A 23,404-nucleotide genomic window follows, 5' to 3' on the forward strand; every position below is an offset into this window, starting at 1 on the left:
ATCAGTCTTATTTGCTCTATGATTGGAAACTTTATTTTTAAACAATCGTTACCCAGTCCATTGGTAATTGATATAGGAATCAAATATTTGGATGCTTATCACAAAATTGTTGTTACATTTGTCAAGCGTACCGCCAGATGCTCATTATCATTTATTTCAACATTATTGCGGTACGGTTATGTCATTGTTTAATCAATTAATAGTTATTATGTGTGCCTAGTGCCCATATAATTTCGCTTACGTGTCCGGCTGTAATATTTAACGCGGTCTATCATAAAATTAGGCCACAGCCTCTAGTGTCTAATAATTTATTACTTATCGTTCTTAATTTCGTTAAGTTCCTGTGCAAGCGCTCGTAATAACCGAAACATGAGCTTCAAACTCACTCTAATAATACACCAAAGAGGATTAATTTTAATTCGCAATAAAGCTCCGCGATGTTGTTACGGTTAACATGGAAAATGTTAGAGCAAACATTTCGCCTGAATAACATAGCAGTTTAGCAGTAATCGCGAACACAGCCAGCTGTCGCACAAAGCGTGTTCAGTGTTCGCTGCACCCCGCCCGGAGGAATCTCGTAAAAGGAATTTCTCGCGCCCTTATCGCTTTTTGAAATAAAATGTAGCTCTACGCGTCGTACGTGTTTTATTAAGGCGCGTCTCCTTCAGGATTTATCTCATGGTCGCTCCGACAGTGCTGAACAGTTTTTTTTTAGATCGGGCAACGTTTGAAAAAGAATTCCGTTTATGCGATTTGCTTCCTTCCATCTTTCTTACTTTTTGTTCTCCGAGTTACGGATTGTTAGATCTGACCGAGGTGGAAATATAGAGAAAAACTCAAAGGGACCGTGTTTTCCATTTATCAGTGTTGAAAATGAAATCCTCTATTTGAATGTTTTTCTTTAGAGAATTCTTTGTGGTCTGAGGCAATGCCGTTTCAATCAATTGTCTTGATTTATTTTTAGTTTTCCGCGTAAATCTTCAGCGATTTTAGTTATAAGTAGGTATGTTCTGAGGAAATAAATTCAATATTCAATTTAATTTAAAAGAAGGGGAACCCATATCACTTCGCTCGACATTCCTCGCGTACACACTTAATTGAAAACGCCCAAAGTTTACAGCTTTGTGTTCGCATCATGATGATGTGTCAAACGGCGGCGACAAGAGGGCGAGAGTTCCAAATCGGTTCGCTAAATAAACTTGCGTATTAACTAGTTTTATGCAAATCATGATTTAGTGGTGTAAGTGTTTGAGGAGAGCATTAATCATATAATATTGTTTCTGTGCTGCATAACGAGGAGACGCCGGCCGAAATTGATGGAGTGCTGTCAACGAGCCTCCGCGGTTAATAATTATCCGGCCGGGAATGCGCCTGGTTGACACTATATTAATATAGCTTATTAAATACCTACTACGCTGCTAGCAGTGTGACGCTAATAAAGCTATATTACTGCTTTTGAGAGCAGTCTTTAAAATAAACCCGTTCATTATTTGCTCACGCGATTAAGAGATTCGTTTACTCGTGAACTAGATGCCATTCTAGCTAATGAGGGAGTTTCAGATGGTTTGCTATGATTTTCGTAATATGAAAAAAATGTAACTCATTAGCATAAAAACATGACTTCCTTTTGCATTGTAAAATAATTTCAAAAGTAACACAATATTACTTAGTGATAACGATCATAACATTAAAATAAAACTTTTCTTTTTATGCGATTCAATTATTTATACCATTCTGCTACACAGGTTGGTTGAATGCCGAATAAATGATTACATCTTCACAACACAAAAAGTAAAAATTACAGGATATAATAAAATAACTCGGGTGCCCGAATTACACGCGCCCACAGACGCGAACAAAAGCTTTTACTCAATAAAAGCATCTTAATCCGTTTGACGCACTTTGACGACACGGGCGTCACAAAAACAAGCGAAAAAAACACAAACAATCGTATCCACAGAAATACCCGGACTGTTGGTTTTAAGACTTGAAAACCGTCTATGGATAAATCGGAGCCAGTTATTATAACCTTTTTCTTCACGACAGTCAACAAAAAGCTGCACAAAAAACGTAAACAGAACCTTTGTATTCCAAATGAGGGAATAAGGCCCGTAGCAGTAAGTGGCGTTTTGTTACAGTATGCAGACTTAACAGAGTTGTATTTCATTTCATAAGTTCGCAGCTAGAGCCACCTGCACGCCTATATTAAATTCTTGCAAATTTATTAATACCTGGAAATGTGTTGTGAATGTTCTGATATTTGTTTTGTTCCGAAACTCCTTTGCGAATTGTTTCCTAGTTTAATGCTGCTCTACGCTCTGAAGTTTATTGAAGAGTTATGGTCAAAACAGCTACAAAATTATATTGCTTTGAGGAATCTTGGTTAAAGTAGGTAGGAAACGACCTTTCGCTTTTGGGTAAGCGCTCGCTTTACTATACCGAAGGAAGTGGACGCGGTTCGACTAACAGCGGTGCTAACGCTCCTGCGCTCGTAAAGCGGATCGTAAACGGACCTTATTAGGATATGTGGGAGACGCCGCCAGCGATTGAACGTTCATTTTATGTGATAGATATTGAATCTCGCCCATGACACTTATGATAGTGATAATTATATCCGTTATCGTTCAATCAATACTGTATATGAATTTCAAGTCATTTTGCGAGCTTTTAATATCGACAAATTAAAAGACTTCACTCGTTAATACCTTTTACCATTTATGCTTTTACCGAGTGTATTATGAAAACTGAATATGGTTACGTCCCAATCTTTTTTATTATCGCTTATCTGATTATAAGGAAAGGCGTTTACTTATGATACGATTCTAGCACAGATTATCCCGTGGATAGGTAGGTATTACTTAGCAACAATCGTGGGATTGACGCACTATTGGTAAAACTATTTGCCTCTGGGAAATTGAAGAGGTTCGTGTTCCTACCATTGTAGGCAGGAGGCACTGAGAGTAAATGACGTAATCTAAATATATTATAATTCAAAGGTGACTGACTGACACAGTGATCTATCAACGCACATCCCAAACCACTGGACGGATCAGGCTGAAATTTGACATGCAGGTAGATGTTATGACGTAGGCATCCGCTAAGAAAGGATTTTACGAAACTCCACCCCTAAGGGGGTAAAACGGGATCCACGCGTACGAAGTCGCGGGTGGCCGCTAGTGTGGTGATGATAATGGTTTCAAAGTGTGTCATACCTGGTGCGGCGTGTAAGGGCTCGGCGCCGCCGCGTACGGCTGCGGCTGCGGCGGCGGATACCGGCAGGGCTGCGGCGCGTACGTGGCGGCCCACTGCTGGCCGCCGCCGCGGTACTGCGCGCCCGCGCTCGCCATGCGCGCCGCGCACGCGCCCGCGCCCGCGCCCGCGCTCGCGCCCGCGACCGTCACCGCGCCCAGGCCTGCGCCGCTCGCGGAACGACAGCCGCCGCTACTCTGTAATAGGAATTCGGGAGTTAGCTTCTGAAGGAAGTCTATTGTTTGGTGACTTACGAATGAATCAACTGTACCTAATAGGTTTACGGTTGTTGCATTTGTTAGGATTACACTTCCTCCTGGATTGGGAAATGAATCCGTAGCCTATGGAGAAGAAGAGCTTAATGCACCAAGATGCAGTGCATGCATTTTTATAAGTGTAAAGTACAATTAGTGCTCTCTACTGAAATACTGTAAACATTTTCATAAGAGCTTTTTTCAATTGCCTCCTGAAAAATTCGTATAATGTAGGTACTCGTACTTAGGTTTAGTGTAAAATGTAGGTTATGTGGGTTTTAGTCCACGATTTTCATATAAAGGTAATATTTTAAGGATAAATTGCTACTGAATTATGTTAATGAAATAAGAATATTGCTGTGATTATCTTTTAGTCTAGACTCCTAGACGGTCATAGCATAATCATATACCTAGCCAGCGTCAATGACTCATAATATCTAATGATCGATCGACGCAATCGACGATATAAGAATGCTACCAGACACTCTTCAAAAAGACATGATTCCCGCATGTTATATCCTAGCTAGAACATCTATTTCTACTTAAATAAGGCGCTAATTAACTCGAGAGAGAAGAGATAAGGGGCACGATTACACCTTACCAGTTGAAGGCTACACTAACACGAGTACTGCAAACATTACGCGGTAAAAATGTAAAAAGAACACGATTGAAATGAGGCCCGTACGTACGTAACAACAATGCTGTTGCGTTTCACCATTGGAATTTAGGGTTTAGATAAATGCAACACATCTACGAGTACATAAATATTATGAAGAAAGCTAAAGAAAATGCTGCCAAATCACTAAAATGTGAAAACTGTAGAGCTTGAATGCAAGAGAGAGAAAAATGACTAACATCGCTAGCGGGTTGCGAGTCAGTATCTTTCGCTTGAGTGCTCGTTTATTTCAATGACATCGCCTATATGTATGGAAATAATAGTTCGTAAATGCATACAATATCACCGCAATGTGATGTTAAATAACTCCACTTTTATTGTTATGTGAAATCTGCAAAGGGACTGCGCATAGAAACATGAATTTTATTATGCTACGAGCATTTACTACACATCCATCAGTTTCATTATCCTATTATGTAGTTAATTATCCTTAGCTAAACGACTTTACTATAAGGAAGTAAAGAACAATCTGATTAATAATGATCACATCAGTATTACACATGTATCATCTTAAATAAACGGTTGATATGTGCATCAGTGTCATAGCATCAATGTAATCAACAATGTTATCACCATCATTACAAAGCGTCGCATCATGAGTAATTTGCCACAAGTAACGAACTATCGTCGTGGGCTGCAATTTTCCTTGCAGTTTCCAAGAACAACAAAGGCGCATCTGATCCAAGGATGCAATAGTTCGTTTGATCACGACACTGTACCGACGTAGACATATGACTACAGCAGATTGGCATCTTGTGCGCTTAGCACCGTGACGACGCGTATCGGTATACTTTCGCAAGCGTCTAGCCGGTCTTACATTTATTTATACATAGCTCTATGTAATCACGACATCTTTACGGAATAATATATCATACACTTGTGAACACACTGAGAACATTAAACAGACTGACGCAATTCATTAGACGAAATTGATTTTATTATTTTTGCACACACTCGAAGAAATAAAGTACATACAGCGCTAAATCAAAGAATACCTGCTGCGACGTCCTGTTTCATCGAAGTAAAAATGAAAAAATAAACTAAGATAAAATATGAAATTTCTCTAGTGTTGGTTGGTATATACCTAATTGTTATTCCAAGCGGGTGTGTTCACCGAAAATGAGATTTATAGTGGCAATAACAATGTATAATTTCACCCGGCGATCCCCGTCTTCGGACTTAATTATTTGAGTCACGGAATTCGAAAAACCGTGTAGGAAAGCTGCAGGGACCCGGCTTTGTTGTCGTTTTTTCTCGGTAAGTAGCGTCTTTATTCTTTTATGACTATTTATTTTTTGCCATTGTGAGAAATAGGTGAGTATGGCCGTAAGGCGATAAGCCGGCAATCCGCTTAGTGTGCGTGGGAGTGCCGCGCGAGGAATTAGGGTAAAATATAGATTCCTAATGACCGCGGTGTACGGCCGCCTTGAGCCACTTACCACAAGCGCGGTTATTTACGACGCCGATATCATTGTTTTACAGGACATTAACTGCAGGCATTTATAAAACGGTCACAATTTATCTAGTGGATAGTGTGGAGCTCTCAGATAAAAGCTGAAGTTACTAGACTGAATTTAAAAGTTCAAACGAGGTAAGCGCCACTTGAAGTGTTAAACCGAATAACAGAGGCAGAGCGGTCGTCTTCACTTCGTCTGCTGGCGAGAGCTATCGCGTTCTCTTGTTGGAGATTTAGTTTTATGTTGAGTGGGATCAGAGGCGTCGCGACGGCGGCCGGCGCGTCGCCGCCTCCCCTCCCCCCACCCCACGCTAACCCTAAACCCACTGAAATTAAACGCAGCTGGAAAAGGCACTAGAGACTTTAATTGGTAATCACGCTTGTACAAACGCCGGATTGTCGCTAAAGACGCTGCAGGCAGCAACAAGTGTAAGCCGTTCCTTTTAATTCTTATACTTTCATTTTTATTGCCTATTGAAATTATGGGGCTAACAATAACTCATGCTCACGCACAAAGCACACACGCTAGCCTGAAAAAGTATTACATGCATGTTTACCGTTTCTGTATAAGTCATAATTTTAGTTTATGTGTAATTAATAGGTAAATGTTAAATGTAGAGTTATAAATAATTGCTATACCTACAGCAGCTATGGATGTGCTTTAACGTTGGAAACGATTTTAGTGGATTAAAGCTTGTTAAAGAAAAACATTTGAGCTTTGATTCGATAGAAGTTCGATATAAGTTGGAGCTGCAGTTACGATGGGTTGTTACTTCTGGTTGTAATATGATTCCGCGGAAGAACCACTCGCCTCGAACTAACAAAGTTATTGTCCATTCAAACTTCGATGGACGTAAATTCGATACGACTCGAATCAAACTCGATTCGTAACAAGCCAAAGTGTCTTATTTCGTTTTATGTCTTATATTGTGTTTCGCTTTTATTTAAAAGGAAAGTCTGGTGTTTGAGGCTTCACTGTTCTCCTCTTCGTTGGCTTTTGAGGCTCACAATCGTATAGGAGTTGATGTTAACATTTTAAAGGCTACCCAATAAGAGGCAATAAAGCGTCCCCGAGGCATCGCTGCTCTCATAGTGCGAACAAGTGAGCTCGAATAAAGTTAAGATTTAGTGGGTGCACCGAGTGGGCACGTATTTTATACACGTGTGCTTGGCTTCATCTCATGCGAATAGTAGCTGCCATCATTTATAAACTGGCTATATATTTAACCTTAAGCGTTTGCGTTTAACCTTTTCGTTTTAAGTTAACGTCACAAAATACCCACGCCAACGTTTTGTTCTGGCTAAGTACACGCTATTATTAAATTGTATAATGCCAAATACTGAAATTTTATTGCTACAACACGCCCGAATTTAAATGTCATGTGAGCTACGTAGTTTTCATAAATTCAGTTCCAATAATTCAATCAATAAACGTAAAAGCAACACGTATTGTTGAATTAGATCTCGGAAACAAGAACAATGCCTGGTCGGAAACTCTGAAATGATGCTGCATTTCACAAAATTATTATGACAACCTGAAATCGCTCATAAATACGTCATATACTTGGTGACAATCACAATAGTGCTGCATTTAATAACACCATAATCGAAACAATCGAATATATATTTTGGTTAACCACTCGGTGCCTGCAAAATTAGAAGCTACCTCAGACATTTCAATTAGTCAGCTGCATTCCAAGTCCAATCGCAGACCGATAACGACCAGCTTGTCATAGCCGAAGCCAGGATTCCAAATACCTACCAGCTGAATGTTAACTGCCAATGATTTCAATTATTTCGACGTCATCAGTTAATCGCCATCATTCAAATCAATTGGAAATATGTTACGGCCAAATACGGTTTGATTGAAGCCATTAAATACAATGTTCATTACATAATTTTGCGTTATGGACATTGGTGGGTTTAATTTTATTAATGTAGAGTTAGTAACTTATAAATAACGTTGGAGCAATGTTATTAATGAATTATAAGATTATTATGATCAAGTAGATTATGCAGATTTTCGCCAAGAAAAGTCCTTTGTCGGTATTCAAAGCAAAGTTCAATGAAATATAATAACAGAAAAAGTAAACAAGGCGTCTAGACATTACTCATAATAACACGTCTGAAACTTCGTAGAACGGAAATCTGCAAGTAAACAACTTATTACTCACTTCGCAATTGAAAAATTGCCTGATGATTAAAGTATTAATGTAATAAGCATTCATTAGTTAAAATAGAACCGATGATTTATGTAGCGCCGATTGGCGGCATGAACTAAACGGCATTAATATACTTTATAATAAATAGTTATTATTCATAGTAGATATTTATAGAACATTCCATGCATACAGATAATAGCTGGGTGAATGAATGATAAAAATTTGTAATGTCATGTTTCTTTGCAACCATGCAAGGCGAATATGTAATTTGCTACATCACAAGAAAAGGTGCTTTGCTTTGTAATTTTATTAATACTAGTTTTCGCAGAAATGTTCAGATACGATCTTGGTAGTAAATAAGACTTTTGTGAGTAGACTTACCTCCCTCTTTTGTGCGATGATAATTTTAAGTACTGAATACAAAGACTTTTTACTTTTATTTGTAGTAATGTCTTGGAAAATGCATTGGTAGATACCTACGTTGGCTGAATCCTTTTTCGAACAGCTTAATAATAACAATTGTACTGCCTTTGTGTCCTTAGTATGATATCATTCGATACTTAGCGGTACTAGTGACGCAGTTGGCACATGCCAGTAACGTGATACGAGACGTATCCGTCTGTCGTGTGTAACACAACGCAGGGGCAACAAAAAGTATTTCTCAAAGCAGTGCGCTTTTCAAACGCATACGATGAGGTTGTAAAACGCTGGGTGCGGTGACTGCATCATTACGTGGTATACAACACTCGTACGAGCGCTGCAACACCGAGGGATATTATTCAGCAGTTTTTGCTCGCTGGCGGCACATTTGTATGCGATTCGCTCCGGTGGTAGCCGCCCGCGAGATTAGCGCCTACTACACGCCGCGTGATTAAACAGTTTCCGCACCGGAGATATTCCGCTGTCTCTATCTCCCGTTTTCATGTTCGGCTGTAACAACTGACGCCGACCCGCAATCCGAATTCCAATCAAAATCGCGGCGGGAGTAGGACAGTTAGTCATTATGCAGCCGACCGCACGGCCACTCTTAACATTTTGCGATCACAACGTGTTGCATGGTAATAAGGAATTCCACAATAGCGGTGCACTAACGCCCCAGCAAAAGTGGCTTATGTACTTTGGCATTAATGTTGGTGGTGCGCACACAGAGGCGCGCGCGTCGGTATTTGTGCCATCTCGGATGTGGTGGTGCGCGCGGAATGCGGCCGCGTCCTTCGACGTACGCGGTTCATTTGCACACAGGCGCGGCGGCCGCGACCATCCAGACAAGACGTTTTATTGCTTCCCAATTATCATTTAGATGTCAACATTATTGGTTTTACTGCCGTTATCAAACTGGTCGGAAACTGCTTAGAAAGAAGCGACCTGCCGATCCCTTGTGAACAGTAATATGACATCTGCTCACGATGCTCGCATCCGAGCGGTGTATCAGAAACGTGTTATTGACCTGAGCAGATTTATACGACTTAGGAGTGTTGTGTCGTTTTAGATACGTTTTACGATATCAACATGGCCATAATAAAGCCATGACTTTCAGAGTTATGTGGAAAATAAAATGCTTATCTGTTTCAGTGTTATGCGGCAAGTTTGTAGATAGAAGCTAACTAGGTGGGTAAAGTTTCCAATCTCGTCGGGGCTAGACTGGCTGGAGTAATAATTGTCGTCGTTGTAGCGGCCGGGAAGCGCATTTCCCCACATGCAGAGTACATTGCGGCGCCGCAGGGAGATTTATAGCGCGCCCGTGTACAGAATGCCGTAATGGTGTCGCCAAACTATGGCAAGAACGGCGCTGACGACCGCCCAAATATGAATGTTACGCCTTTGCTTGGGGTCATAAAGATTCTTTGTATGCATTTTATGTTTCATTTCAGAATGAAGATACATATTAGGTATCTTCGTTCCAAAGATGCAATTTCTACGGATCGAAGAGAAGCTCTACGGAGCGGAACATGTGCATCATATCTGCATTTCATTCTTTGTGAAACAATGTACATAAATAACACACACAAAGAGTACAAAAATATGTCTTGCGAAAAACTCACGTGGAAGTCTTTTGTTCGCTAAGTATACCTACAAGTATGATTGAGTGTGTCTGCAGCAGTCTACCTAATTGAAATGCAAGCGGTCATTTCGATACTAGATCGAAATCTTCCAACACTGTTGACGTGGATTGAAAACGCGTAACACTAGTGTAGTTTTATGAAGCTTTATTACATGTAGAGGTCCGTGTGTCATAATCAGGCAGCACTGCGCCCGTAAACAACACAATCGAGAACGCAGTACGAAGTCTTTGTTACGAACTGACCAATGATCTATGGGTCATTCTTCAAACGTTAGTCACTCTCCACGCAGATGTTTGCGTGCAGATTTTTTTTGTTAACAGATGTTATTTACGTTATGGGCCTTGGACGAACATTAGTGGTTTCATGTTTACATTAAAAGTAGTGGAACATTGAAAGACTTTTTAATCAACTTATCGGACTATAATATTCAAATGCCATCTAATAGAATGATACCTTACGAGTGACATTGCCTATAATGAAATGTCGGCTACATAGACGTACCAGATGCTCAACATTTTAATCAAGTCAATCATTGCAATGAATGAAATGTAATTAAAACTTTTTATCTTCCAAGAAAGCCATACTTATTCAATTTCATCACGTTATTGCCTGTGGAAGCGAGTGAGGAAGATACTTTCAAAGCTTTGAGAGACGATGCCAGTAAAGTTTAGAAATATTTCAATATCTAGGTACACTTTTAGTAATGAATAACCCATTTCAATATCTAAAAGTCGTACTGATAAGTTATTCTCCCTCGACTGTAGATTCAGTATTGATATGATGAACACTTGTGTCCTATTCGTAGTTGATTACACATTTATTATTAGTTTATATGGATGCGAAGCGCACGCGTCGCTCCGCATGTGCTAGGGCGCTGATTCACCGGCCAATAGCTGTTAGTCAGTTTGTTTACTTTACTTTTATGAACGATAAATTCTTTATAAACATGGCACGGTGAGAAAGAATTACTTACATGGAACTCAACTCGTAAATCATTTGGTAGAGTGAGCTTTTCAGCGTAATTTCTCTTTCAATTTCGTAAATTTATTAAGCATCATAAATTAAATGTTCTTTGTTTGTAAAAGTTCACAAATATTAAAACAATTTAGAGATTTAATTCAAATATGAATAGTAGTTTCTAATGTTAATCTAGGTGTATAATTCATACTAGGTGTACAGTAAATGTTCATGACATTGTGATCCTTTTTTCCTTTTTTTCTACAAGTATCGTTCGGAAGCCTACATCTCCAGTCGGATCGTGATCAGATTCCAAATATTTACCTTTCAACGTATTTACCGGCACTTTCTACGTAATGAAGTAAATGAGGTGGGTATTAATTACACAAAATTTGAAGAGGTAAGTAACGATTAACTCATCGAGATTTTGTGGAAAGCTTACTTCGAGCACCTACACAATTAATTACCTTCCAAAGAGGCCTAAATCAGATATTATTATTTACATTTTACCTGCAAATATTTGAACGTTCGATTAAACCAATGTTATAGTCTAGTAGAAACTGGAAATACCTATGATTTCACAGTAGCAAATAACGCATTAAGCTGATTGTTGTCCGTTTGCAATCCCAACCCGCTCCATCGTTAACAAAGCGTCAGATTCATAGCCATAACCATCTGTTAGTTATTAAAACAGACGACTGCGGCAAAAAGTGCCCCTTGATAAAGGCTCGGAAAGGAAACAGAGTAATCCTCTCCAATCGGGATTACTGACAAACTAAAAGCGGGACAAATGCTACAATAGATAACACATGGTCACATCACAATGGCGGAATAACAATACGTAAGTGCGAAGCGAAATGTGACGCATACTTATCGATTTCTAATCACACGCCCCCGCTAGCGCGCCGCTCGCTCATTTATAACGCTTCCATTTGACACTTTTCGTATTAACTAACAGTGTTCACGTCAGCCTTAACTGTTGACGTTTATCATGAAAGAAAACAAAGGGTTAAACCTTCGCGTGTCCTTGTGCGAAGGAAAATCCAAGAGCCGTTGTCTAATAACTTATTACCGACATTATTGGAAGTTTAGTGGTTTGGTTTAGGCTTTTGTTCCGATGTTATAGATATAGTATACGGTTAGGAATGTTAGGAATTAGGACACTGTAGTAAGCCTCTAAATACCACGGAAAATAAAATATTATAACAACATTTAATTTATGTCTTTCAATTTGGCTAACTCAGACTCTGAACAACCTTTTCGTTAGCCATTCTAACCGCTCACGGTCGTATTTTTTCTTCTTTTCCTACTTGAATAATGTTTAAGTCATAAAGCTTGCAATAATGAGCGTAGGATGAGGTCACAGGTCATGGTTCAGAATGCTGGCTATTATTCATCTTGGCTGGGACTAAGCTGGATTAGTCAGGCAGGCTGGAATGATAAAATTCAACGTATGAATTCTCGAGCCAACGTCCGGTGTACCCGTTCAATAGATATCCATTTGACATTTAGAGAAACGCGGGAGATATGGGTGTTTTTATTACCCCATCGTGCGATAATAATGCCTCGAACGACGTGAGCATATAGGCACTAGACTAGGTTAGGTTGGGCATGTCATCGCAATTTTGTTAGTACAGGGCTTATGCTAACGCTAGCGTAGGCGATCGCTGGACAATAAAGCGTGCCGTCGAAGTGACGCCATAAAGATATTGCTTGCAATATGGATTCTATCAAAGATTATAATTATGATTATAACGATTCGTATATCATGTGGTTTTGGAAAGTAAAACTGTATAAAGAGTCAAGAAGTATTTTAACAGATTCTAGTAAAATGTAGAGACTACCTAAAAAACTTTATGGTGAGCGTTATTGAATGAAACTGCGAAATTTTATGTTGGGGCTACAACGAACCATAATTAAAGCGGTCCAAAATTGCACACTAACCAGCCGTGCGTGTCTTTTTCAGGTCTGGTAGCGAATGTGATATCGATTGGTTACAAGTTCAACCCCTGTCTGCAATCATTCGTCGGCGCTGTCAGCCGGCGATTAGTGGCCTATTGTGCCCGATGCGAGTGTGGAGTTAGTAGCCGCTAGAAACACCAATTACTTTTGTCACCGAGCAAAATACGTTATAGCTTAGCTAGTTTAGATAAAAATATAAATATTGGCCGCACAAATTAAATAGACGTCAAAATAAACGAAGGGCGAAAAGGTGATTTTGTGAATCGAAACAGCTGATTGAAGGATACTTTCACTTATTCCAATCATTAATAACGTCATTTCAGATCAATACAAAGGATGCATCTGCAAATCTGAACAGCTGATGCAGATGCGTGTGCCGCGTGAAAAAAACGAATAAATAACCAACACAATAAACTAGAAATGGTAATAAAAATCAATTTGTGGTCAATCTTCGAGTGTATAATTATTCGAATGGAGTAGGGCACACAAAGTCACGCGACGGGCGCTGGACATCTGACCAAAGAAATGGAAATTAAAACTTGGCCGCGATTGATATCGTACAAAGTTGTGATTAACGATTTACAAAGCAATTTATATGCTACCATTTGTTTTTACTGCGGCCACTTTCTTGATTACATTTCTGTTTTAAAAGAATCTATTTGAGTTAGCGAAGAAAGATTTATTATACTTCTGTTTAGGTCTTTAATTTATTAAACAAAAGAAAACAAAGTCAGGGCCCACATTTAGGCACACAAAAAAAAACGTATTTAATTTAGTAGATCTAACAAGACAACATCAATCCCATCAAAAACAATACTTGTCAAAAAAACCAAGTCTCGCAACTCAGTTGTTCTACGGTAAAAAGTTGTGAGATCCATGTAATCAAGTCCAGGCCAGGAAATCTTTAACGTTTTACATAAATATATTGACTTGGCCATCGCACTAAATAATTTAATTTACACGTGTTTTCATGCGATGGCCAAGTCAATATATTTATGTAAAACGTTAAAGATTTCCTGGCCTGGACTTGGTATTACATGGATCTCACAACTTTTTACCGTAGAACAACTGAGTTGCGAGACTTGGTTTTTTTGACAAGTATTGTTTTTGATGGGATCTCATTTCTTTTTGTATTTTGTAGACAGCAGTTACGTATCTAGAAAACTGGACCGAAATCGAAAAATTTTACTCGACTTGGCGGTTGCACTACCGTGCCCCCAAATCTCATTTCTTTTTGTATTTTGTAGACAGCAATTATGTATCTAGAAAACTGGACCGAAATTGAAAAATTTTACTCGACTTGGCGGTTGCACTACCGTGCCCCCAAATATTTTAGTTTTTCCTTGATTCATACACCAAACACTACTTATATTCCAAATTTGAAGCTTCTAGGTCTGCTATAAGTGCCTTAGAATTTTGATGATCGGTGAGTCAGTCAGTGAGTCAGTGAGTCAGTGAGTGACAAAATTAAGTAACTTTGACCCGTTATAATTCTTAAACTACTGGTTCAAATTGAATGAAATTTTAAATATACCGTGTCTTTACAATGCCTGCATAGCTAATGAAAATTCAGCCTTCTAGTTTTATCCACAACGAAGTTACAGGCAGTCGAAAATGGCCTGAATTGCTTCGAGAAAAGGATGGTACGGCCGTGCCGCTTTTTTGCTCGACTTGGTGGGGGCACTGCCGTGCCCCCAGATTAGGTTGTATTTTAACTTAAAATCTTGGTAACTGAGAAGTTTAAAAAATATTGTCCATTGAAAGACAACAAGGATGGTTTAAAATAAGGAGTTTTAGCGATAGGACAGCCTTGTATTGATGTTGGGGTATAGATAAGGCTGTTAGTATGTAAACTACCCATTGTCATCAGCAGAAACCTCATGGGGATGCTGCTCCGAGTTTCATTTGACAACGCATTGTTTCATTGTTGCGGTCGGGTTTTGTAAATGTTCATTTCAGTATGCTTTACCACTTAATTCTAATGTGGCTGCCGGCTAACGACAGGCTTGTTCTTTTAATTTACGTATGCTTACGTTGTTTTTATTCATATTTTTGTACAATTCTTTGTGTGTATTCAAACAATGTTGTTAATACTCTTTAAAGTTGTTGCGTTAAAATTAGACATGATTAAATTAATGCCAGTGAAGGTTCACGAGGAAAATCCTTCAATAAAGTAAATTTGATTTCGAATATTGATTAAACTCTATACAAACCGTTGACTATTCCGGCAGACCGAATGCTACGAGTTTCATTCGCATTTAGTTTCAATAGTTGGTCGGCCGACCCTTGCGTGGTCGATACGTTACCTAAGGCTGATGGGGTTAAGTTATATTTGTGTAGACGTTACCTGTAATGTAAGGGTAAATCAGCGCGTGCGAGGGAGGGAGCTGGCCAGTGGGGGCTTTGATTGATGACTGGGGCCGCATTGTACGCGCGCCCATTGTCCAAGTAACGAGAATCGAAACAAATGGACGAGTGAAGTAAATGAGCTCCTTTAATACATGCGATTATCCCGTGCGGGATTCCTAGTCTGGAATTTGCGGCTTATTAAAATTTCATACGACCAATATTGTATCGACAACAGTCTGTTACGGGCGTTCTATTTGTTATGCAGATACCGTTGCTTGCCAGGTGCAAGCCATATAAAGTCTCCCGGTATTTCCTGCGTCGCGGTAGCTTTTATTTTAGCAAACACAACTCAACATGTAGCCAAGCTCGCAGAAAACACACGAGTATTTCAGACAACAGTTTTCAATTTTATCACTGCAATGCAGTAAAGTTGATTCTGCGTCGGAGTGGAGTGCCGATTTAATAACTTAACTTTCTCTACCCCTTGATAAATATGGTATTATAGGGGGTAAACAAGCAATAAAGCCGCTGAAAGCTTCTGGTTACTGTTTTCTCGTTGCTTGTAGTCAGACGGAGTTATTTGCTCAATAAAAATGAATGTACATCAAATATGTGACGTTAGGGCGTAAAACAACGGTGTACAAACAAATAAATGAACTGGAAGGAATTTCTCGAGAGGGTACAAACACGTGAGTGCAGGTTTGCGACGATCGCGACGACGTGCCATGAAATAGGTCGGAAAATAACTCCATTCCCGCGGGCACGGCTGCGATTCAATCAAGTTTGATTCAGAATTTGGAGTTCGTTTACTGAACAGGGCAAATGGAGAAAACGCAGCCGAAACGGCGAAGATTGAAAGAGAAAAGGTCCCTGAAAATAATCGCTTTTGCGGCCGTATAGTTGAGGCAATCGCTCTTCAGGTAGATAGAGTTATGTCGATACTGGACGTAGCCGCAACAGCCTAGCAATAAACCGACTGAATGAAACTGATGACTGAAAGAAAACCTATCCTACGTAATCTCTTTGGTGTTGGGGAATTCGATCTTTATTGTATTTACATTAGGAGTACACTCGTATTTAAGGCTTAGAAGATTTTAGGACTTGTCAATAGACTTGAATATTTATAACTCTGTCGATAAATGCAGCCTCTACTCGTATGTAGGTATAATAAAGGATTTTATGTAATATTAAAAACATAGCGCCCTAAAAATAACTCTTCGACAATTTCCCAAGTCGTTCAATTTTCAAACCTGATAGCAACACCGTAACGGCTAGCAAAAAAGCCTTGTAAATTCCTTGTAGGTAGATGTCGGATATTAGGTCTATGAGAGTATAACCACTTACATTATACAGAATTGAATTGCAAATAGAGATTATCCGATATGGAAAACGGGAGTTCCAATCATACGGATGCTTAGACCGCAATGTGCCGTACCATTCCTTCCCGAATCCGTTGACATCGCACCAATTAAGCTGTCTAATAACGAATATTGAATATCTAATTCTAACCAGACGGTATACCGATTGAGGCGAGAATCGGTTTGAACGTCGAAGGCAATATACTAATTTAGAGGACAGAAATGTTGGACTGTCTAATTGCTTCTATTTTCTATTACTGTACAAAATACCTTGGCCAAAGTGTGAGTGGCTGACACTTAAATCAAAATAGACTCTTTACTTCTAAATTATTCTGTCGTTTAGTCCGAGAAGAAATATTGACTATATAAAATTGGTTCTATTTTTTATTACTGTGCAAACCAAGGCCCAACTCTCCAGCAGGCACTTAAATCAAAATAGACGACACCTTACTTTTTTGTTGTTCAGTACATACATCATTAGATTTGACAGTTATATCGACAACGATTATTGCATAATCAAATTTTGTCGATGTAAAAAAAATACACAAACAATTTCAACACTTATTTCTGTTTCATGGCATCCAATCCGATTTTTCAAGTTGTAAGTAATACAAATGATGTGTCGCATGTACCGCGCGCAGCCATCTCGCTCAGCCTCGCATCAGTACGTAATCCATTTGTTCCCCGGATTGTCTGAGGTGTGTGTATACTAATCTCTTCAGTTTAATCGAACAGATGTTATCTGACTTCAGACGAAGATGGGGGCTCGTTGATTTATTTAGCGTAACACTCTAGAAATTTACGCGAGGAGAGAATTCACAGCGAAATTATCTACGGCAACAACTTAGCGATATTTATAGGGCTTCGAGTTGTGACTAATTAGATAAACTTTGTGCCTGTAAGGCTCGACGATAATGAACTGGAAATCAAGCCAGTGGGTATAGCCATTGCTACGCTAAATGCAATGGTATTATGAACCGAACCGGGTGATCAATTGCGCATTATTCATGAAGTTCGCAAAGAAAAATGATTGGCAATATTACCCGTATAAATATTTTTACTGACAGTGAATGTAAGCCGAGAATAAAACAGCTCGCGATATGAAGGAGTGAAATATTTCTTGTCTCTAATACCAAAGATTTATCAGTGTCTTTCAAGTAATGGCAGGTTGGAATGGCAGGTGCAATAAATTAAAAAAACTTTGCGACAAGTAAAAACATCTTTCATAGACACGAAAGCTTTTTGTGTACTTAAATTATTGCGTACAATCACAATGACCCGAAAACCACGCAATGTATTTGGGTAAACTGTAAAGTAAATGCCAAAATAAGGTGAAGAAAAGTGTTAATTTGATGTCTGAAGGCCTATCACGTTTTATTTAGCAAGACACTAAGTAGTTTAACATTTTGAGGCTGTAACATTTTTTTTGTAATTTTAGCTTGCTTAAATCACAAATACACTTGTGTAGGAATAAAAAATACCAATAGCACATTACCTCCATAAGGGTTGGTCAAGAATTTTTAAGTCAATGTGTGAACAAATGAACGTCTTTTCGTTTTCACGTTTACGTATTGATTTATGTTTTATTTATTATTATTCTTTCACTTTTAAGCATTGTATTATTTATTTAAGATTTTCAACAACAGACTAGCCTCAAATAACCTAACCGCCAGTGCAACCAGTCCTAATAACATGTGCAGTGAGTTATAAATCGCTTGAAATGTTGCAGAGGTAGGGTTAACGACATCGATGATTTTACACAGATAAGTGTCTACAGTTTTGTAAAAGTAATAATTTGTTCCGGAATTTTCCGAGCATGGAATTTCACTACAGTTTCCAGTTTGTGAAACTATTGAAAATTCATGTATAGTCTTTTTGACGTAATACATGTGTGACATCGTTAATTATGAGGGTTATCAGCCAAAAAGTTATCGATGATAAAATACATTGTCCTAACTCCGTCTGAATACAAATTAATGTCCATATTGTAGAACAAAGAAAATCCCCATCGTCCGTTCCAAGGTCAATGGAACTTAGCCTCGATATAATCTTATGTAATCTTGTTTAGCAACATAATACATTTTCCCGATATTGAATTTAATATTCTTACCACGAAAAAAAGAGAATCATCAGTCTATGTGAACTTATGAAACTTGTTTGATTAAGTAGGTAGGTTTCATACAAACATACTTCTCTACATTAGGATAATTTTCATTAATAACATTTACGAACACTGTATAAAAATGTATTTATTTATTAAAGTTCTCAAAGTTTCCAAGAAATTATTCTTTGCCACTAACGGCTGGAACGTTCCAAAAACACCATTGCTTCTTGTGGCAAAAAACAAAAGAGAAGCAAATTCTGAAGGCCAGTAAAACTTAGGGCCAGTTTCGCTGTTTCTTCATAAATCAGTTTCAGTTATTTATCCAATAAATAAGGGTCAGCGACCTTTGCTTGTCTTTTGTTTTTATGGCAGGCCAGATTTTGTTTTTAAAAAGTTGTTAGTGAGTTTTCTGCCAGATATCTCTAGCTGTGAAAACAATTGTTATTTTCCAACTGCGAGGGAATTATCTAGAACTGATGAATTTGGCCCTTAGCCTCGTGATGTAAAGGTTCGGCCAAATCAATGCGTGCGGCCTGCGTGCGCGATGGCAATGGCGATAGCGATCAGTTGTCGTGTATTAATTTGAATTGATGAGTTCACATCAACGCTTCCTGTCATTGGTCGCGGCGATCTATGCCATCGCCATCGCCGACGCGATCTGCACGCGTCGGTTTGGCTGAAGCTTAAGGCGAATAAAAAACGTTGGCAGCCCTACACGCAGGCTTAGTTTGGGCGGCGCGCCGGCCTTGCCTCGGTCGTCGCCCGCGCCCGCCCGACGCCCTCTCCCTATAAATACTCCGACGACAGACAAAATGCACTCCCGCTTTGTACCTTTTGCAGATTTGCCTTTAGTTTAAAACGAAGACGAGACGGCAAAGAATATCTTTGTCAATTAAGAGGAGCTTATGCGAGATGTGAGTTACTGTTTTCAGATGTCACTTAATTCCGGTTTGGTCAGCATGCCAAATATTTTCTGCCTTAAAAGTGACTCGATGGTGGTTTGGTCAAGTTTGGAAATTAAGCTAGCAATGTCTATTTATACGAACTATGTCAAAATACTTTCGTCTCTTTCGTAACTGAGAAACTAACAGACTACTTTGTTGTAACTTATTATTATATTATGACTAATTATTTCGGTCTGTCACTGAGAGATAGCCTTTGACACACGAATGATGAACCTTTCTGCTGGTGAAAGATTTGTTAAAATTGGTGCCAGAGTTTAATTATTACAAAAAAACTATCAAATTTTAGCTATGTACAAAATTAGTATGACTAATAGAGAAGATGAGACGAAACTGGAGCAAATCGAATGCGGGCCGCATTGCAGTTGGCGTGAGAGAAAACCCACAACAAATCACTGATTGGGTTAGGACCTTCAATCAGTGAACATAGCAGTGATCTGAAGGGGACTTCCATCACAGTATTAACAGTATAGCTAGCAAAAATAATCAAGATTGTACTAATATAAAATGCCGCTCGGACTACCTAGATGCCTACCATGATTCATCAAATTTTTCTACATCTCTGCTCTGATGGATCTAGAATAACCCTTTGCATTTTCAGAAGTAGAAGAATCAAAAAAAGAATGTTCTCTGTCTCTGCTAATAAGTATTTTTATATCAGCACGAGTCAATCAAATGATGGCCGCGAGAAATGATGCTGTAACATAATGTAGATGTTACAAAACGCTAAGAAAGTAAGGACTGCCTAAACGTTATCTGCTTGTTATGCCACATTTGTTATTGTTATTGGTGTTTAAAAATAATACCGGGCGAAAACAAGTGGCGGCCAAGGTCAGGTGGATGATAACAAGGTTCATTTTTAACAAGTGGGATTTAGCGACCCGGATTACGGGGATAAACTGTTATTCATGATTATTGCAGAATAAACGTGGGGTTAAATGAATGTATGTTTTATTGTCACATAATTTTTTCAGTTATTGGGTTGGAATTCTGTATCCAAGGGTGTAAATTTTATACACGTAGGTACGACCCATGACGGAGCCAGCTTACCCTGATTAGAAAACCAGTAGACGTCTAAAGCTTGAAGGGAAAGCAAACCTAAGACTGTTAGAATTGGAACAATCTTAGAGAATTAAACCAATTCCTCTATGGGAACAATAGACATTTATTATCTCGCGTATTATTTTCATTTCGACGAGTGCTCTTGTCAGATTCGTATTAATCGCAAGAACGCAATAGCTTCATCATCATCATAATTCTTCATCAGCCTCAAACGTAGCTCAATTAACAATTCGAGTTACTATCTGGCGAGAACAAGAGCGTTAACATTAATGATTAAAGATTTATTAATTCAGTAAAACATTGATATAGTAAATAAAACGAGTGAAAATCAGTCTCACGGTACCTTAATAGCGTGTTAATTGATGTGTGTTAAAATGTGTGTTTTATTTGTGTTTATTGTACTGTGTTCAAAGCCAACTGACGACACGCAGACTGGCGTTATGACGACATGATGTACACTTTCTAACATTTTTTAAACAACATATTTTATTTTATGATTTACGACAGATTATACCTACGAAGTAGGTAGGTATGTTTATGAAAATCACAGTATGAGTATACTCGTATAATGTTAAAGAGCGGTGGAACAATTACGTAGCACAGTGCTCGTAGCGTTATTGTGGTTTCCGTCTGCAATTTAACTGTCTATCTAGTAATTTCAGTTATAATACTAAAACGAATGCGACCCTGTACTTCCACTTTTCTATCGAGGGTTTTAAAAAGTGGGGTCACAGTAACCCTGGTGTCACATTTAAAGAGCTACATCTGACACCAGCTCAGTTTTGAAGCAACGAAAACTTACTTTATTTCTTTTCAGGTAGATTAGTGATTGATTTTCAGGTAGGTTTGTATTAGTTAATGGTTTTGATCATAGATTACATCTAACAGAAACTGAGAACAATACAAGATTACAACATACTCTATTACTCTTTTAACTAATAAGAGTCTGGTTACTAGACCTTTTAGGAGAAATAGTCGTCCCAGACTCTGCAGTTTATAATGGCGTGGTTTGCTGAATCCATAAAACTGGTCGGAATTTGCTGCAATAACTTATTAATGTCCAGTCCCGTTTTCTGGGGCCATTTAAAAACGCCGACGGGCCTTATTTCGGAACGAATGGTTCGGTCTATTTGCCAAAGTCTGGCCAATAAACTGCCCAAATGCCTGCTGGTCTAATAATATAATATGTAATCATCACTATTGTTAATATTAGAAACGAGGATCGTCTATGAATACGTTTCTTCTCGTCTCTACAAAAGGTTGAATATAGTTATAACATAAATGTTAGCATATAACACAAATGTTAAATAGACTTATACTAAATACCAGTTGCAAACTAGTTCATTTATGGGACACATATTTTTCGATTATTCAGACAATATAGGTATAGATTTATTCATAGGGCTAAATCAATGTAACAAAAGATGTTAAGGTCACAAAATCAGTGAGAAACGCACTGACCCGCCAATACGGGCCGGGTTTCCCCTACGCCCTAAATCAAATCGTCTGAAAGCACGCCGGGAACAAGAAAAAATATCTGTCAGAAAAGGAAAACAATTAATTAGCTCATTTCCCGCAATTAACAAGGGACGGACAAAATTACTTGAGCATCTGTGGTAATCGGCCAGCCACGGAAACGGCTTTCCCCGCCAATCGCCCGATAGCCTGGTACCTCGTTTCCGGTGGCCTTTGTACCCACAATAAATGTTTTGGTTTGGCGTTATGTTCCAAATTCAAAAAGGATTTGTTTTTAGAATAAAGAAACAAAAGTTTAATTTTGAATTACGAATTCATTCTTTTTTTTCTGAATGGTGTTTTCTGCTGAAAATATTTTGTTTTCTTTTTACGGATTATGGAGTTTTCCAACATTCCAACTAATAGGTAGAGTCCGTTTTGAATTCTGTGAAAACCGTTTTGATTAGGGAATCACAAAAAATACTAAATTCAGATTATTTATTGCATTGATATGACTCAACGTATTTTTGAAAAGGTCTTCCTCATAGCCAGTTCTACCGAGTTAATCTCAACACGATCTTAGTTAATCTTAAGCATATTTACTCTGCTTTCAAGTCCTGAATTGCTTCCGTAAAGGTAAGTAAATAGAATCAACGATGATAATCTTTAGCTGAGTACGTACAAGTTGCTTTTAGGGGAGTGACGAAACATGGTTCAAATTTAACCCGACAATAAATTCTCATTTTGGTTACCCGCGTTACAACGAAACAACCCCGGGGGATTTGGTGACTATCATACGACTCCATAGAACATTTCCTTATCCTTATGACACTTTATTATATGTCAACATTAATAACATTCACATATTTTGGGCGCATTTCCTAACACCAACACACCCTGGACTCTATTATTAGAAAATGCTTTGAGTATTCATCTAAAAACGCATTTCGAAATTTTCGCTTAGGTTTAACTCTGTACCTGCACATTCAAAGGAGTGTTTCGATTTCAAAGAACGCTCGAACACAGTAGGAGGGTCGAGGAAGTCGCGCGTTCCGTGAAAATTATCGCGTTAAGGTGTCACTCGTGTTTACAAACAAGCATTTAATTGACGCAGGAATTCAAAACAGCGCCGATGTTAAAGGAAAACAACCATCTCCCTCGAGCCATTAACCATACCTACATGTGTCGGGGTAAATGTCGCGGCAATATCGTTTTAGAGTGTGCTTATAGGCATGAATACCGGCAGTAACTAAAATCAGTAAAATTTAATTAATATTATTCATTTAATTAATTGAGTCATATCATGCGAAACAAGCATTTTTTTACTAAGAGCAA

The 23,404-nt window shown here is 38.6% G+C and overlaps 1 protein-coding gene across 3 annotated transcripts in view; it reads right to left on the reverse strand.

Annotated features, from left to right (window-relative positions):
• The window catches only part of LOC135075129 (protein alan shepard), a 93,102-nt gene that overhangs the window by 29,298 nt on the left and 40,400 nt on the right, over positions 1-23,404 (reverse strand). For all 3 annotated transcript variants that reach the window (XM_063969476.1, XM_063969477.1, XM_063969475.1), the window contains exon 2: positions 3,213-3,446. In XM_063969476.1, the coding sequence (XP_063825546.1) occupies positions 3,213-3,347 (135 nt within the window). In that variant the 5' untranslated portion in view covers positions 3,348-3,446. The remainder of the gene's footprint in view (positions 1-3,212; positions 3,447-23,404) is intronic.

This window comes from Ostrinia nubilalis, chromosome 10 (genome assembly GCF_963855985.1).
Source record: "Ostrinia nubilalis chromosome 10, ilOstNubi1.1, whole genome shotgun sequence".
Taxonomy (NCBI): domain Eukaryota; kingdom Metazoa; phylum Arthropoda; class Insecta; order Lepidoptera; family Crambidae; genus Ostrinia; species Ostrinia nubilalis.